The sequence below is a fragment of the Oncorhynchus clarkii genome, unplaced genomic scaffold, assembly GCF_045791955.1.
Source record: "Oncorhynchus clarkii lewisi isolate Uvic-CL-2024 unplaced genomic scaffold, UVic_Ocla_1.0 unplaced_contig_11943_pilon_pilon, whole genome shotgun sequence".
In the NCBI taxonomy this organism is placed as follows: Eukaryota; Metazoa; Chordata; class Actinopteri; order Salmoniformes; family Salmonidae; genus Oncorhynchus; species Oncorhynchus clarkii.
This window is the reverse complement of record NW_027260918.1, coordinates 145,069-159,576: the sequence shown is the minus strand read 5'-3', so window position 1 is coordinate 159,576 and position 14,508 is coordinate 145,069. Positions and strand designations below refer to the sequence as shown.

Sequence of the window (14,508 nt, the reverse complement as noted above, 5' to 3'; positions counted from 1 at the left end):
TTTCAAAAGAGATCTGCAACAACCACCTGATACCAATCTATCCAATCTGACAGCAGACTGTAAGGGTGGCAGTCACCATTGTGTAAAGGGAATCGTAGAAACTTGGTATGCAAGCAAGTGTCCAATCAGTGAGTCTTGTAGAGCGGCAGTCTCTTGTGGAGTCGTGACTTGGTCTTCCGTCTGAATCGTCCCAGCTGCTCTCTGTACTCCCTGTGGAGCATGGGAACATAGCCATGCGGCTCACACAGCTCCTAGAAAGGCAGATAAATAGACAGGCAGACAGACAGACAGACAGACAGAAGCTTTTATGAATAGGCTGAATAGAAGATCATTGGGAAATGAATACCCCCCCCCCCCCCCTAAATGTCTAAATCATGGGGGTGGGGGTCATGGCTGAGACCTTCAGGGTTGTGTCAACAACAATCTGCGTTGTAACTAGAAACAATGCTCTTGTTTATTCAGAGAGTCAAGGGAAAATGAGGAACGCTTAAAAGACCGTTTGTGATTCACTGCTCTGAGACATCGAACATGAAGAAGACACTGTTTCACTTCGTAGCGATATTAGTACAATACCTCTAGCAACCTTGTCAATAGGTGAAGCTGTTGGACTGACAGGGATCCAGGCTCAAGTGTCAGTCGTAACTATCCCTCCCCCCTAAAATTTGCTACACTATTATAAGTAGGAAGTATACATTGATTATGAAGAAACTGTCCTATTACATCTCAGTTTAAGACGTGCTTCATAATGTAGCGACTGGACAACCCTCTTGGCGTAACGCTGGTTAGGTTGTTGTAGTGACAGCGATCGGAGCTACCCCCTGAATTCGCTACAATTATGTACTTAGGAACCGTACCGGGTAGCAGGAGTAGAAGTGTCTGTAGCCCCCCACCAGCAGGTACAGCTCAGGGTAGAAGAGCAGAGGGTAGAGGGAGGCATGGAGCGCTCTGTCCAGCTCTCTCAGGTAATGACATCTACAGGGGAAAGGTGAGAACAGCCAGTATCAGGATCCAGAAGTTGTGTATGTTTGTGGGATGAGGGGGTGCATGCAGCGTGTGGGTGGGAATGTGTGTGTGTTTCTCTGTTTGTGTGTTTGTGTGTTTGTGTGTTTCTCTGTGTGTGTGTTTGTGTGTTTGTGTGTTTCTCTGTGTGTGTGTTTGTGTGTTTGTGTGTTTCTCTGTGTGTGTGTTTGTGTGCAGACGAGTGTGTGTGTTGTTCTCTTACAGCCGTGGGCCCCTCTCTGACGAGAACTCGCAGTGGAACACAATCAGTTTCCGTGGCGATAACCCCTCCATGGGTGACCCCTGTTCTGGTGGCGTGGTACCACTTCCGGGTGAATGTGACTGTGAGCTGGACCTCTGTAACACTCCACCCATGGAAGTACCACTGACGCCTGGATCTAGAGCCTGTCCAGGGGGGCTGGTGGGAGCTCTGCCCCAGGAGGAGAGCTGGTAGAGGGCAGGGAGCTGGAGTAAAGCCCCCTGGATCTGAGCCTCAGTGTGGAGGTTGTCTGCCCCCTATGGGACACATGGAGAACAACATAAATATATAAATGTATATACAGTACCAGTCAAAGGTTTGGACACACCTACTCATTCAGGGGTTTTTCTTTATTTGTAAAATATTTTCTACATTGCAGAATAATAGTGAAGACATCAAAACTATGAAATAACACATATGGAATCATGTAGTAACCAAAAAAGTATTAAACAAATCAAAATATATATTAGTTTCTTCAAAGTAACCACCCTTTGCCTTGATGACAGCTTTGCACACTCTTGGCATTCTCTCAACCAGCTTCACCTGGAATGCTTTTCCAACAGTCTTGAAGGAGTTCCCACAGCACTCCATTACTCTCCTTTTTGGTCAAATAGCCCGTACACAGCTGGAGATGTGTTGGGTCATTGTACTGTTGAAAAACAAATGATAATCCCACTAAGCGCAAACCAGATGGGAAGGCGTATCACTGCAGAAAGCTGTGGTAGCCATACTGGGTAAGTAAGTGTGCCTTGAATTCTAAATAAATCACAGAGAGTGTCACCAGTAAAGCACCCACACACCATCACACCTCCTCCTCCATGCTTAACGGTGGGAACAACATGCGGAGATCATCCGTTCACCTACTCTGCGTCTCACAAAGACACGGCGGTTGGAACCAAAAATCTAAAATTTGGACTCATCAGATCAAAGGACAGATTTCCACCGGTCTAATGTCCATTGCTCGTGTTTCTTGGGCCAAGCATGCCTCTTCTTATTTTTTGTGTCATTTATTTGGGCTGCAATTTCTGAGGGTGGTAACTCTAATGAATTTATCCTATGCAGCAGAGGTAACCCTGGGTCTTCCTTTCCTGTGGCGGTCCTCATGAGAGCTAGTTTCATCACCATGCTTCATGGTTTTTGCGACTGCACATGAAGAAACTTTCAAAGGTCTTGAAATGTGTTAAAGTAATGATGGACTGTAATTTCTCTGCTTATTTGAGCTGTTTTTGCCATAATATGGACTTGGTCTTTTACCAAATAGGGCTATCTTCTGTATACCTTGTCACAACACAACACAACTGATTGGCTCAAACGCATTAAGAAGGAAAGAAATTCCACAAATTAACTTTGAACAAGGTGTAACGGATGTGAAACGGCTAGCTTAGTTAGCGTGGGCGCTAAATAGCGTTTCAATCAGTGACGTCACTTGCTCTGAGACCTTGAAGTAGTAGTTCCCCTAGCTCTGCAAGGGCCGCGGCTTTTGTGGAGCGATGGGTAACGACGCTTCGTAGGTGTCAGTTGTTTGATGTGTGCAGAAGGTCCCTGGTTCGCGCCCGGGTATGGGCGAGGGGACGGTTTAAAATTATACTGTTACAAAGGCACACTTGTTAATTGAAATGAAATATATTCCAGGTGACCTCATGAAGCTGGTTGAGAGAATGCCAATAGTGTGCAAAGCTGTCATCAAGGCAGGTGGCTACTTTGAAGAATCTCAAATATAACATATATTTTGATTTGATTTGTTGAACACTTTTTTGGTTACTACATGATTCCATATGTGTTATTTCATAGTTTTGATGTCTTCACTATCATTCTACAATGTAGAAAATAGTCAAAATCAAGAAAAACCCTTGAATGTGTAGGTGTGTCCAAACTTTTGACTGGTACTGTATATATATCTATATATATATATATATAATAATAAACCAAAACCTTGACCATAATATTAATGAAATATATTTTATTATACATAATAAGTTAACAACTGACTGGTCTGATAACTTATGACCTACTGTATGGGCCTGCTCATCTGAGTCCTCTACATATATATATATATATATATATATATATATATATATATATATATATATATGTGTGTGTGTGTGTAGAGGACTCAGATGAGCAGGCCTATACAATAGGTTATAAGTTATCAGACCAGTCAGTCGTTAACTTATTATGTATAATAAAATACATTTCATCAATATTATGGTCAAGGTTTTGGTTTATTTCTCTATTTGGTTTACTCAAAAAACATCACCCTGATGTGTCCACCGTGGTACTCATAAGGGTAGCGACAGTCTATGATGAGGAAGTCTCCCACTGTACCGCTGTACTGTCCTCTTAGCAGAGACGCCACCTGCAGGCCATCAGGAGAAATGCACCTCCAGTTTACCACAGTAACAGTACGAGCAGGAGACAACACTCTAGATACCATAGCTAACAGGATGTTGAAGTCCAATAAGCAGTGTTGTAGTCCACATATGTATCTGATGTGGATATCCTTTATGATTATGATGAAGAGGATGAAGGAGAATATAGAGAGAACATAGAGAGTGGGAGTGGAGCAACAAGGAAAGGAAGGAAGGAAGGAAGGAAGGAAGGAAGGAAGGAAGGAAGGAGAGAGAGATGGAGAGATGGAGGAAAGGAGAGGACTTACTGTTTGGGCTGAGACGCAGTGAAGATCCTGGTGTTCCACTCTCTCTACTGGTAACAGTAGTGGCTGTGGACACACACACACACATTAAACATATTGTTCTAGCACAGCACTAACACACCAGATTCAGCCAATCAAGGGCGTGTCCTAGCCTACTATCACCCAGCTGGGGGAAAAAAAAAAATTGTTTACAACGTTGTGAAAATGTTGATGTGAGGTTGCACACCTTGCTGTAATCTCCTGTCAGGGTGTGGTCCTCCATGGTAAAACCCAGGAGGCTACTGGGAGGGAAATGCCGCCTCCTGGCCCTGACCCGCCGTACAGAGAGCAATGCCTGATGAGATACATTGTTTTTAACCAGACTTCATGAAACTAATGTGACAGAAATGGGCCCCAGGTTTATAGGGGGATCCTATGTTTATCATTCTCTACCCTCCTCCCCGTCGTGTGCTCTTGTACGTAGGGGTGCAAACTTCAGGGAGCATGGTGGAACACTGCAAATGGATCTCACCTCAACATCTGGCAGCTCCACGTCACCCTGACGGACACGCAAGGCTCCGCCTCCTGGCGGGGAACTCTGACCTTGACATCTGAGACCCCTGACCCCTGGGTCTGACCTCTGAACTGCAGCGCTGCAGAACCGGGTCGACAGCTTCACACGCAGACGCTTCTGGACAACCAGAACCAGAACATCGCATGATGATGTTCCTGAATATAGTTAGAGCCCAGAGTTGTTCCAGTCACTCTGTTCCAATTCCAGGACCTTATTGATTATTATTCCCTCAGTTTCTGTGTAAATACTCACCGTTTTAGGAGCAGAACATGCAGGGGAGAGAAACCTATAAAGTAAATGGTACAATGATTGAAAATGTCATTCAGATAGCAGACAGGATGTGCTGAGGGAAGGACGGCTCCTAATAATGTCTGGAATGGAGTCAATGGAATGATATCAAACACATGGAAACTATGTGTTTGATGTGTTCCATACCATTCCATTCATTCCGTTCCAGCCATTACTATGAGCCGTCCTCCCCAATTAAGGGGTCACCAGACGCCTGTTATTTGTAGGCACCAAATAATCACTTTGCAATTTTTGCTAATAGAATCCATGTGTCCTCACCTCTCTCCCCTTCTCCTGTTCCCGGAGTCTGTTAGGACATTACCTACATAGAGAGAATATTGTGGGAAAAAATGTAGATATCAAAAGGGAAGCTACACATGTAAATGATTCACAAACTGAAAAGTCATACTCAACATAAGATATACAGAGATTTAAATTCTGGACAAACTGGATTTAAATCCCAATGTTTTTGTCCCAAATTGCACCCTATTCTCTATACACTACCTATACTACCTTTGACAGGGGCCAACATGGGGCTCTAGTCAGAAGTAGTACACTATGTCGGGAACAGTGTCCCATTTGGGATTGAACAAATAGTTCTGCCTCTGATGCATTCTAACTCTACCCAGCGTCATCAAGCCATGAGGAACCGCTAATCATTGATTAGGATATTTCACCGTCTGTCATCCAGAGCTTGCCCAGACCTGTCGGCGTCTCGTCTCCCTGGGGGGCAAGCCCTCTGCCACAAGTCGAACCCGGCGTGGGCCCAGGGGGACTGGGAGTCACTAGCTCAGGCGTCAGTCGCAGCTTTCTGCGCGGGGTGTCGCTGTGGAGTATGAAATTAAAGTTTGTTTTTTAACTAACAAAGATCAAAAGATGTTCAACTATATAACAACTGGACTTGATAGTCTCCAGTCGCTCTGTTACGCACAACGTCCCAAAGTGCCCACATTGTATTTATTATATTATTCCACATCTCCTAGCCTACACAAAGCTTTCTTTAGCTTTTAAGTAACCGTGATAACTGTGTGTGTACTCACGCGCCGTCGTGGCATCGGAGGCTCTTTAGGCTGAAGGAGAGTTCGGATACAGGTGAGGGTCCGGTGCCCGGTGAAGGTGACAAGCTCCAAACGGTCTCGTTGTGTGACGGACCCGGTAGTGCGTCTCCCGGAGAGATTTCATTCCCAAGTACATTGAATGTCTCCATTCCTCGTCGCCTATTCTATCATAAAACAAGAGCAACGAATTTTGCTTATTTAGAAGTAATCAAGATGTGCCTCAATTCTGTTAAACGTCATGCGTAAAACTACAATCATGCGTCAAATTAGAACCAGCGAACATAACTAAGTCTACACAATATGCATACTATCAAGATACACTATTTGCGAAAAGCTTTTCCAAAAGTGTTCCCAGGTCTCACCTGTGTGATGATGATTATGTTATGGGTCTCCATCCTACCATCACAGCAGAGCTGTTTCATTCAGCCCCTTCCCCGTGGCAACCGTGGTTGCTACAACAAGCCAGCTAGACCGGGCATGCATGGGGCACGGCCCCGCCACTCTCACCAACCAAGCGGCCCTGTTTATCTCTCCTTTCTCCCAAAGTGTTTACTTGTTCACTTCCCTTCACTGATTTGAAAGGAAATTACTAATAAATATACTGTTGGTTATGTTTAGCCTATACCCATACAGTCCTTTAATGAATACTTATAGAAACTCTCACTCTATCCCATCCTCCACCAATCCAGTGCTTTTAGATTTGTGGGAAGTAGTGAACGAGTGCAGACTTCAGTAGAAAGGAGATGGGACGCACACATAGCCGAGTCACCAACCCAAAACACTGACCGGCCAGGCGGCCACCCACGGTGACTGTGGTGGTGGTGGTTCGTTCCCGTGGTAACGCATCCGCGGGATGATGCGGCATTTGTTGTTATTATGAGGAGCTCCTTCACCTCATGGGGCATATTAAGTTACACAATAAAAATACAATAAAAAGTTACACAATTGCCTTCAGGCTAAGTACGAAAAATACATGTTGAGACTTCCAAAAGGTGGCCTATGTCCTTCACTGAATAGTAGGCTAAAGTTGGTGATATAAAGGTGTTTGGATGTATGAAGATATAATGCGATATTAGGCATTTCATGTTATCATCATTTCTGACACAAGGCCTATCTGAGACTAACTAGACACTGTATAATTATCTATCGACTTCCTGGTTAAATAAGAAATTACATTCTAATTCTTCTCCCTCTGGAAATGAATTCATTTGGTCATCATTTACCACTAGTCCATTGATCTGCAGCCATTCTACAAAATCTATAGCCTAGGACACTATACTATGGCTATGCTATATGCTGCTTGCACACAATGTAAACATCTCACCTCTACAGAATGACTACCTGTAGTTGGCTTATTATAGGGCTATACTCATTTTGCATTAAGTGAACCTTATAGCAGTCTTCTTCCGTGACTGATAGTAGGCTATTGATAGAAGGCTATGTTATTAATACAATAATTATTTTCAGTGCTTTCAAAAGCCATCATCTGACTTGCCTGCAGTGTGGTCATCAAAATGTATTAAAAAACACGTCCCAGGGATGTGTCCTTTGGGGACCTCTAACAGAATATGACTGGCAGAACGGGTGTTGTATGTGGAGGATGAGGGCTGCAGTAGATATCTCAGATAGGGGGGAGTGAGGCCTAAGAGGGTTTTATAAATAAGCATCAACCAGTGGGTCTTGCGACTGGTATACAGATACGGTCAGTTTACAGAAGAGTACAGTGATGTGTCATATAAGGCGCATTAGTGGAAAATCTGATGGACATCGGTCCCGGATGAAAACGTTTGAATACCACTGATTTATAAAGAGTTTTGATTCGTTGTCTTGTATTTAAATTGTGTGGCACTTTTTTGTCACGTGCTTCAAGGGAGCGTTATGATTCCAGCCAATAGTTGCGTGCACAAAGAACCTTGACGGCCGGATGATAGCTCTGATTGGCCAAACACTCCAACAATCACCAACTGGGCCCGCCTCTTCCCGGAAGCCTACTGTCAGCTGATTTGTTTTTATTGACAACGGTGACGTTACATTATCGGTAAATATCCTGAACACAAAAGCTCATCCCTTCGTCTTTCCCCCTTTTCTCTCTACCTATCTTTCCTCCGCGTACCCCGGTATGGACGAAACTAGTCCGTTGGTTTCCCCGCTACGGGACTCCAACGACTTCGGCTTCTGCCCCACCGAGCCCACCAGTCCCCGGGGCGGATTTGGAGGCACGCCGGGCTCGGTGGTTCGCATCCCGGCCGGGAGTCCGGAGCGCAGCCGGGAGAGACAGCCGTTGTTGGACCGGGACCGAGGAGGTTCACCGCGGGATCCGCATAGAAACGACTTATCGGAGGATCCCGAGTTTCGAGAGATCATCCGCAAGGCGGAACGCGCCATCGACGAAGGGATCTATCCGGAGAGAATCTACCAGGGATCCAGCGGCAGCTACTTTGTCAAAGATTCACAAGGGGTAAGAAAGAGTGAAAAGCATTGAAAGGAGATCACAATCGATCGATTTAGCTAGGTCACCTAAACAGCTATGGATTGCATGTCGTCATATTTAGCTAGCATATATCAAAGATAAGTACGACACTTTATTTTATTGTTTATGAATGACAACAAGGAGATTGACAAGTCCATTAGTTATCATCCTTGAGTAATGATGTCTTGTGCGTCTTTTTATTGTCCAGAAGGCTACACTGTTGCAGGTAAATTCCTCCCATCTCACTTTGTACTCTAAAAGTGGACAAGGCCTCTGGTTTGTTTCCTTCAGTATGACCTGTAAATATATCCTCCCAGCGGAGAAACCGCCTGGGGAAACAGGTGTCTAACTTCAACCTCCATTGTCCTGTTTGCTCTCTCCAATGTGGCCCCGTTCTGGTGTTGTTTATTGACTGTACTTCCATACAGTAGAGTTGACCCAGTTACAGTCTAGCCAATCTCTTATCTGGAACAGCTGTGTCACTGTGGCAACACCAGCTGAGGAGCCTAGTGCCCTCTACTCACTCTCATGTGTTGGCCTCGACTCGCGGATAGACTTTGTGTGTGTTTGTAACGCAGGGACAAATGACTCACAAATGGCACTGTATTCCCTATATAGTGCACTACTTTTGACCAGAGCCCGAACACACGTACACTCCCACACAGCTTCACGCAACAGTCTATCCGTCTGCATCGGCAATCAGTCATTGTTGCGCTGAACTCATGGGGTTGTAATCACCCACACACTCTTGGTAATAATGATGAATTGTCACGAGGTTTGTTGGGATGGAAAATAGTGCTCTTTCTATTTGATTGAGCTCCAGTCTAGAGAATTCTAACCAAAATCTGATCTTTGGATAGAAACATGAGGGAGAAGCAAACTATGGTGACTTGGTGCACAGACATAGACCTGGTACTAGTAGCAACTTACCCAACATTTATCATCATCTGAAACTCCACGATGCGGTCACATGTGTTGGTTAAAAATGGAAGTGTCTCTGTGGACTTTGGATGTCCTGACATGTGGGGGAATCCACCAGATTTCACTTCCTGTATGTGTAATTCCAAACAAGCACATTGTCTACCGGAACTCAGCCAGGTCTGTCTATAGTATTGTACCGACCCTGTGTGTATAAGCGCAGATATCTGCTCTGCCATGAAACATGCTCCTGTGGCAGTCGAGTAGTTAACAGAACAGTGTTGTTACAGTATGAAGCATGGTAGTAGTTAACAGAACAGTGTTGGTACAGTATGAAGCATGGTAGTAGTTAACAGAACAGTGTTACAGTATGCAGCATGGTAGTAGTTAACAGAACAGTGTTGGTACAGTATGAAGCATGGTAGTAGTTAACAGAACAGTGTTACAGTATGAAGCATGGTAGTAGTTAACAGAACAGTGTTACAGTATGAAGCATGGTAGTAGTTAACAGAACAGTGTTGGTACAGTATGAAGCATGGTAGTAGTTAACAGAACAGTGTTACAGTATGAAGCATGGTAGTAGTTAACAGAACAGTGTTGGTACAGTATGAAGCATGGTAGTAGTTAACAGAACAGTGTTGGTACAGTATGAAGCATGGTAGTAGTTAACAGAACAGTGTTGGTACAGTATAAAACATGGTAGTAGTTAACAGAACAGTGTTGGTACAGTATGAAGCATGGTAGTAGTTAACAGAACAGTGTTGGTACAGTATAAAACATGGTAGTAGTTAACAGAACAGTGTTGGTACAGTATGAAGCATGGTAGTAGTTAACAGAACAGTGTTGGTACAGTATGAAGCATGGTAGTAGTTAACAGAACAGTGGTACAGTATAAAGCATGGTAGTAGTTAACAGAACAGTGTTGGTACAGTATGAAGCATGGTAGTAGTTACAGTATGAAGCATGGTAGTAGTTAACATGCAGCACCTGTGGAGAAATTTCTCCCTGTCTCCTCTGCATATTGTAACTTCACTCATCCCATCTTTTACCAATGTTACATTTGTTCACAGCACAGGTGAGTTTGCAATTAGAAAATGCCCACCTAAATCTCTCTCTCCTCTCTCTGACTCTCTGTTTCTCTTTGTAGAAGATCATCGGTGTGTTCAAGCCTAAGAACGAGGAGCCTTATGGTCAGCTGAACCCAAAGTGGACCAAGTGGCTCCAGAAGCTGTGTTGTCCCTGCTGTTTTGGACGGGACTGTCTAGTCCTGAACCAGGGTTATCTGTCTGAGGCTGGGGCCAGTCTGGTTGACCAGAAACTAGAGCTTAACATAGTACCCAGGACCAAGGTAGGGAGGGGTTACACACACACACACACACACACACACACACACACACACACACTGAACCAGGGTAGTCTGTCTGAAGCCTGTGCGATCAGAAACTAAATACAGTCCCCGGGGCCAAGGTAGTGGTTAGACACACACACTTAGGCACGCAGGTACACACACAGGTACTGGGAGGTCCTGCGTCAGGGTTCTCTCTTGATTTCCTTCCTTCACTCTCTCACTCACACACACACACTCTCTCTCTCTCTGTCTCTCCTGTCCTCTCTCTCTACATATTCTTCACCCTCTCCTTCTCTCCACCCTCTTGTCCCCCACCCCATCTCTCCACTAGGTGGTGTACCTGGCCAGTGAGACGTTTAACTATAACGCTATAGACCGGGTCAAGTCCAGGGGTAAGAGGCTGGCTCTGGAGAAGGTACCCAAAGTGGGACAACACTTCCACAGGATCGGCCTGCCTCCCAAGGTACGTCTGCTGCTTCCTGGTTGTGTTCCAAAGGGTACACTATTCCCTTTATAGTACACTACTTAGTTCACATACTATTCTTGAACTACAGGCCGCCCAGAGGGAAATGCAGGATGAAGGGTTTTTAAAGTGAATCCTTAATTGAAGTTAATTAAAGTTTTAAAGTTGAGACTTTACTCTAAAACTTCTCCATTAGGATCTGTGATTTCCTCAAAATGTATGATGACTCTCTCTCTCTCTCTCCCACCCTCGCTCTCTCCCACCCTCACTCTCTCCCACCCTCTCTCTCTGTCTCTCTCTCTCCCTCCTGTCCTCCAGTTGGGTTCATTCCAGATCTTTGTTGAGGGCTTTAAGGATGCAGACTTCTGGCTGCGGAGGTTTGAGGCAGACCCCTTGCCAGAGAACACCAACAGACAGATGCAACTACAGTTTGAGAGGCTGGTGGTCCTCGATTACATCATCAGGAACACAGGTACGTAACCAAGGCAATGACGGTGAAGAAGGACAAGCAGGCCGGCTGACACCTGTGTCAATATGTGAAATAGTGATGTGGAAGGTGCATTAAACTCTAACACCTCTCTGTCTCTCTCTGTCTCCACAGATCGGGGAAATGATAACTGGCTTCTAAAATATGACTGTCCCATGGACCAGGGAAACCGGGTAGCCACACACCCACACACCAGAACAGGCACTGAAACCTTGTGTGTGTGTGTCTGTTCCTTTTTCGGTGTCTGTTCTGGGGGGGGGGGGGGGGGGGGGTGTACTCTTATGCACTTATGTCTGACTCAGAGTGCTCTCTTTCCATCTCTCTGTCTACCCCCCTGTCTATCACCCCTCCTCTCTCCCTCCTCCCCCCTCCACTCTCTCTGTCCAGGACACAGACTGGGTAGTAGTGAAGGATCCTATCATCCAACTAGCTGCTATAGACAACGGACTGGCCTTCCCTCTCAAACACCCCGACTCCTGGAGAGCCTGTAAGCACCGCCTTCTGCCTCCTCAACCAAACACTGAACAGCTTGTAGAGATGCTCTGACCAATCACAGAGCAGTTTGTAGAGATGCACTTTCCCACTGCCCAATCACAGAGCCCCCTATAGAAATGCACCTTCTCTGTGACCAATCATTGCATTTCTCACTAAAGTTTGTTAATTTTTTTGACCAATCGTAGACCCGTTCTACTGGGCGTGGCTGTCCCAAGCCAAGGTTCCATTCTCCCAGGAGATAAGAGAGCTGGTTCTTCCCAAACTGGCTGATCCCAACTTTATCAAAGATCTGGAGGAAGACCTGTACGAACTGTTCAAGGTGAGGAGTAGGGAGGAAGACCTGTACGAACTGTTTAAGGTGAGGAGGAGGAGGGAGGGAGGAAGACCTGTACGAACTGTTTAAGGTGAGGAGGGGGAGGGAGGAAGACCTGTACGAACTATTTAAGGTGAGGAGGAGGAGGAGGGAGGAAGACCTGTACGAACTGTTTAAGGTGAGGAGGAGGAGGAGGAGGAGGAAGACCTGTACGAACTGTTTAAGGTGAGGAGGAGGAGGGAGGAAGACCTGTACGAACTGTTTAAGGTGAGGAGGAGGAAGACCTGTACGAACTGTTTAAGGTGAGGAGGAGGAGGGAGGGAGCCAACTTCAAACGGAATTGATTATCCAATCTTTGATGGCGTTTTCTGTTTGAGTATTTTTGACCCTTGACCTGTGTGTTGCAGAAAGACCCAGGCTTCGACAGAGGGCAGTTCCACAGGCAGATAGCTGTTATGAGAGGACAGGTATGTTTTAAATACGCCATGCCTCTTTTTAAATAATAATATCCCGGAAAACTTCAATTAAACACAGAGTCCCAAAACGCCGCCTGTCCATTTTTAATAGCCTGGGAATCGGCACTCATTTCAGCAAATAAAAGCCGGCTCTAGATTAATTGTTTACAAGTGAAAGTCCGTGAGTAACGTCATTGGATGAGACAGCAGTGTGGTTTGACGTGGCTAAACTACAGCCGATACGAGAGACTGGTGCTGAAACATGAACTCTGGGGGTTACTAGGCAGTCTAGTCTCTGCAAGTCTAACCTGCGATGGATGTGTTACTCTAATGTTTATACTGGTCACAATAAACCGCGTGGTAGTCTTCTCAACCGTTTTATTGGGCGAAAGCTGTGCGCGTTAAGGAAATAGAAGCCCGTCTCTAGTAGGCGCCGGTCGTGTTCAGTGATTGAAGCAAATAAATGTTGGGCTATTAATTGAAGTTAACTTGGAAGTAACTATTTATGTAGAAATAACTTCTCATTTTTATCTTTATTTTACCAGGCAAGTCAGTTAAGAACAAATTCGTATTTTCAATGACAGCCTAGGAACAGTGGGTTAACTGCCTGTTCAGGGGCAGAACGACAGATTTTGTACCTTGTCAGCTCGGAGATTTGAACTTGCAACCTTTCGGTTACTAGTCCAATGCTCTAACCATTCTTTGTAGATCAGTCAGTCAAAAATGACCCACAATGCATCACAGATGTTATGCCCTTATGAAGAGTGACCAACCTGTCGGTCTCTCTCTCATCCCCCCCCTCTCTGGTGGCCTAGATCCTGAACCTCAGCCAGGCTCTGAAGAACAGTAAGACCCCCCTCCAGCTGGTCCAGATGCCTCCAGTTATAGTAGAAACAGCCAGAGCACCACAGAGGGCCAACAGTGAGTCTTACACACAGAGCTTCCAGAGCAGGAGACCCTTCTTCACCCGGTGGTAGAGGAGGAGGAGGAGGAGTGAGCAAGTGTGTACGTCAAATGTATGTGTGTAAAGGGCAAACGAGTGAGGAGTCTCTCCGCCCCCCCGACCCGCCCTCTCCTACCCCCAACGGACACAGACGGTATTGAGAATGACTGAGGAAGACGAGGAGGATTGAGGACAAAAGGAAGAGAACGCATATCCCTCCGTCTGTTTGTCTCTGTGCCTTGTGTGGATGTCAAAGATGATGATGATGATGATGATGGTATATCTTCCTATAAGGAATGGAGTCTATATGATGGGCTTAGTAAACTCCCTTTCCATGGAGGTGCACACAGTGTATGTCCCAAAAGGAGCCCTACTCCCTAGTGCACTACTTTTGACCAGGGCCCATAGGGTTCCATTTGGGAAACAGAAACTTAACTCAGCCACTGCAGTTTTAAAGCCTCTCTCTCTCTCTCTCTCCCGGTTTGGGTGAGAGATGGTGTTGCATTCCTTATGACGGCCACTCTGTGGACAGCAGCAGCCATGCGGACTCATTGCTCTCATGGCTCTCTACTGCCCCCTTTGTCTTCGGATGAGGAACTGCAAGGTACTGCAGCGCGTTGACGTTTTAGGGGGCCACATTTGGAGAAACTACTACTTTAGATCAGGTTTTCCTCTCCGCCATTCTGTAGTCAAATACATTTAAGATGTCTCCCATCGCTTCTGTTTACTTTGATTTCTGGTAATTTTTTTATAATTTTTCATTCTTGTGGGAGAAAGATGGACACGTTTTTTTGAAAACACACTAT

At 45.4% G+C, this 14,508-nt stretch overlaps 2 protein-coding genes across 2 annotated transcripts; one reads left to right on the top strand and one right to left on the bottom strand.

Moving 5' to 3' along the window:
• Positions 1–31: 31 nt before the first annotated feature.
• Positions 32–6,466, bottom strand: LOC139402222 (M-phase inducer phosphatase-like). Its single transcript, XM_071146329.1, has 12 exons — positions 6,173–6,466; positions 5,793–5,974; positions 5,430–5,578; positions 5,032–5,074; positions 4,717–4,750; positions 4,423–4,581; positions 4,138–4,245; positions 3,915–3,977; positions 3,516–3,614; positions 1,223–1,515; positions 855–972; positions 32–251 (listed from the first exon to the last, which is right to left on the bottom strand). Exons 1-12 carry the CDS (start codon positions 6,230–6,232, stop codon positions 126–128), a joined length of 1,434 nt encoding a protein of 477 aa, XP_071002430.1. The 5' UTR covers positions 6,233–6,466; the 3' UTR covers positions 32–125.
• A 1,346-nt stretch (positions 6,467–7,812) lies between these two features.
• Positions 7,813–14,081, top strand: LOC139402219 (phosphatidylinositol 4-kinase type 2-alpha). Its single transcript, XM_071146326.1, has 9 exons — positions 7,813–8,268; positions 10,346–10,546; positions 10,878–11,009; positions 11,328–11,481; positions 11,611–11,669; positions 11,884–11,983; positions 12,177–12,310; positions 12,712–12,771; positions 13,575–14,081. The coding sequence occupies exons 1-9, from the start codon at positions 7,930–7,932 to the stop codon at positions 13,734–13,736; spliced, it is 1,341 nt and encodes a 446-aa protein (XP_071002427.1). The 5' UTR covers positions 7,813–7,929; the 3' UTR covers positions 13,737–14,081.
• Positions 14,082–14,508: the final 427 nt, after the last annotated feature.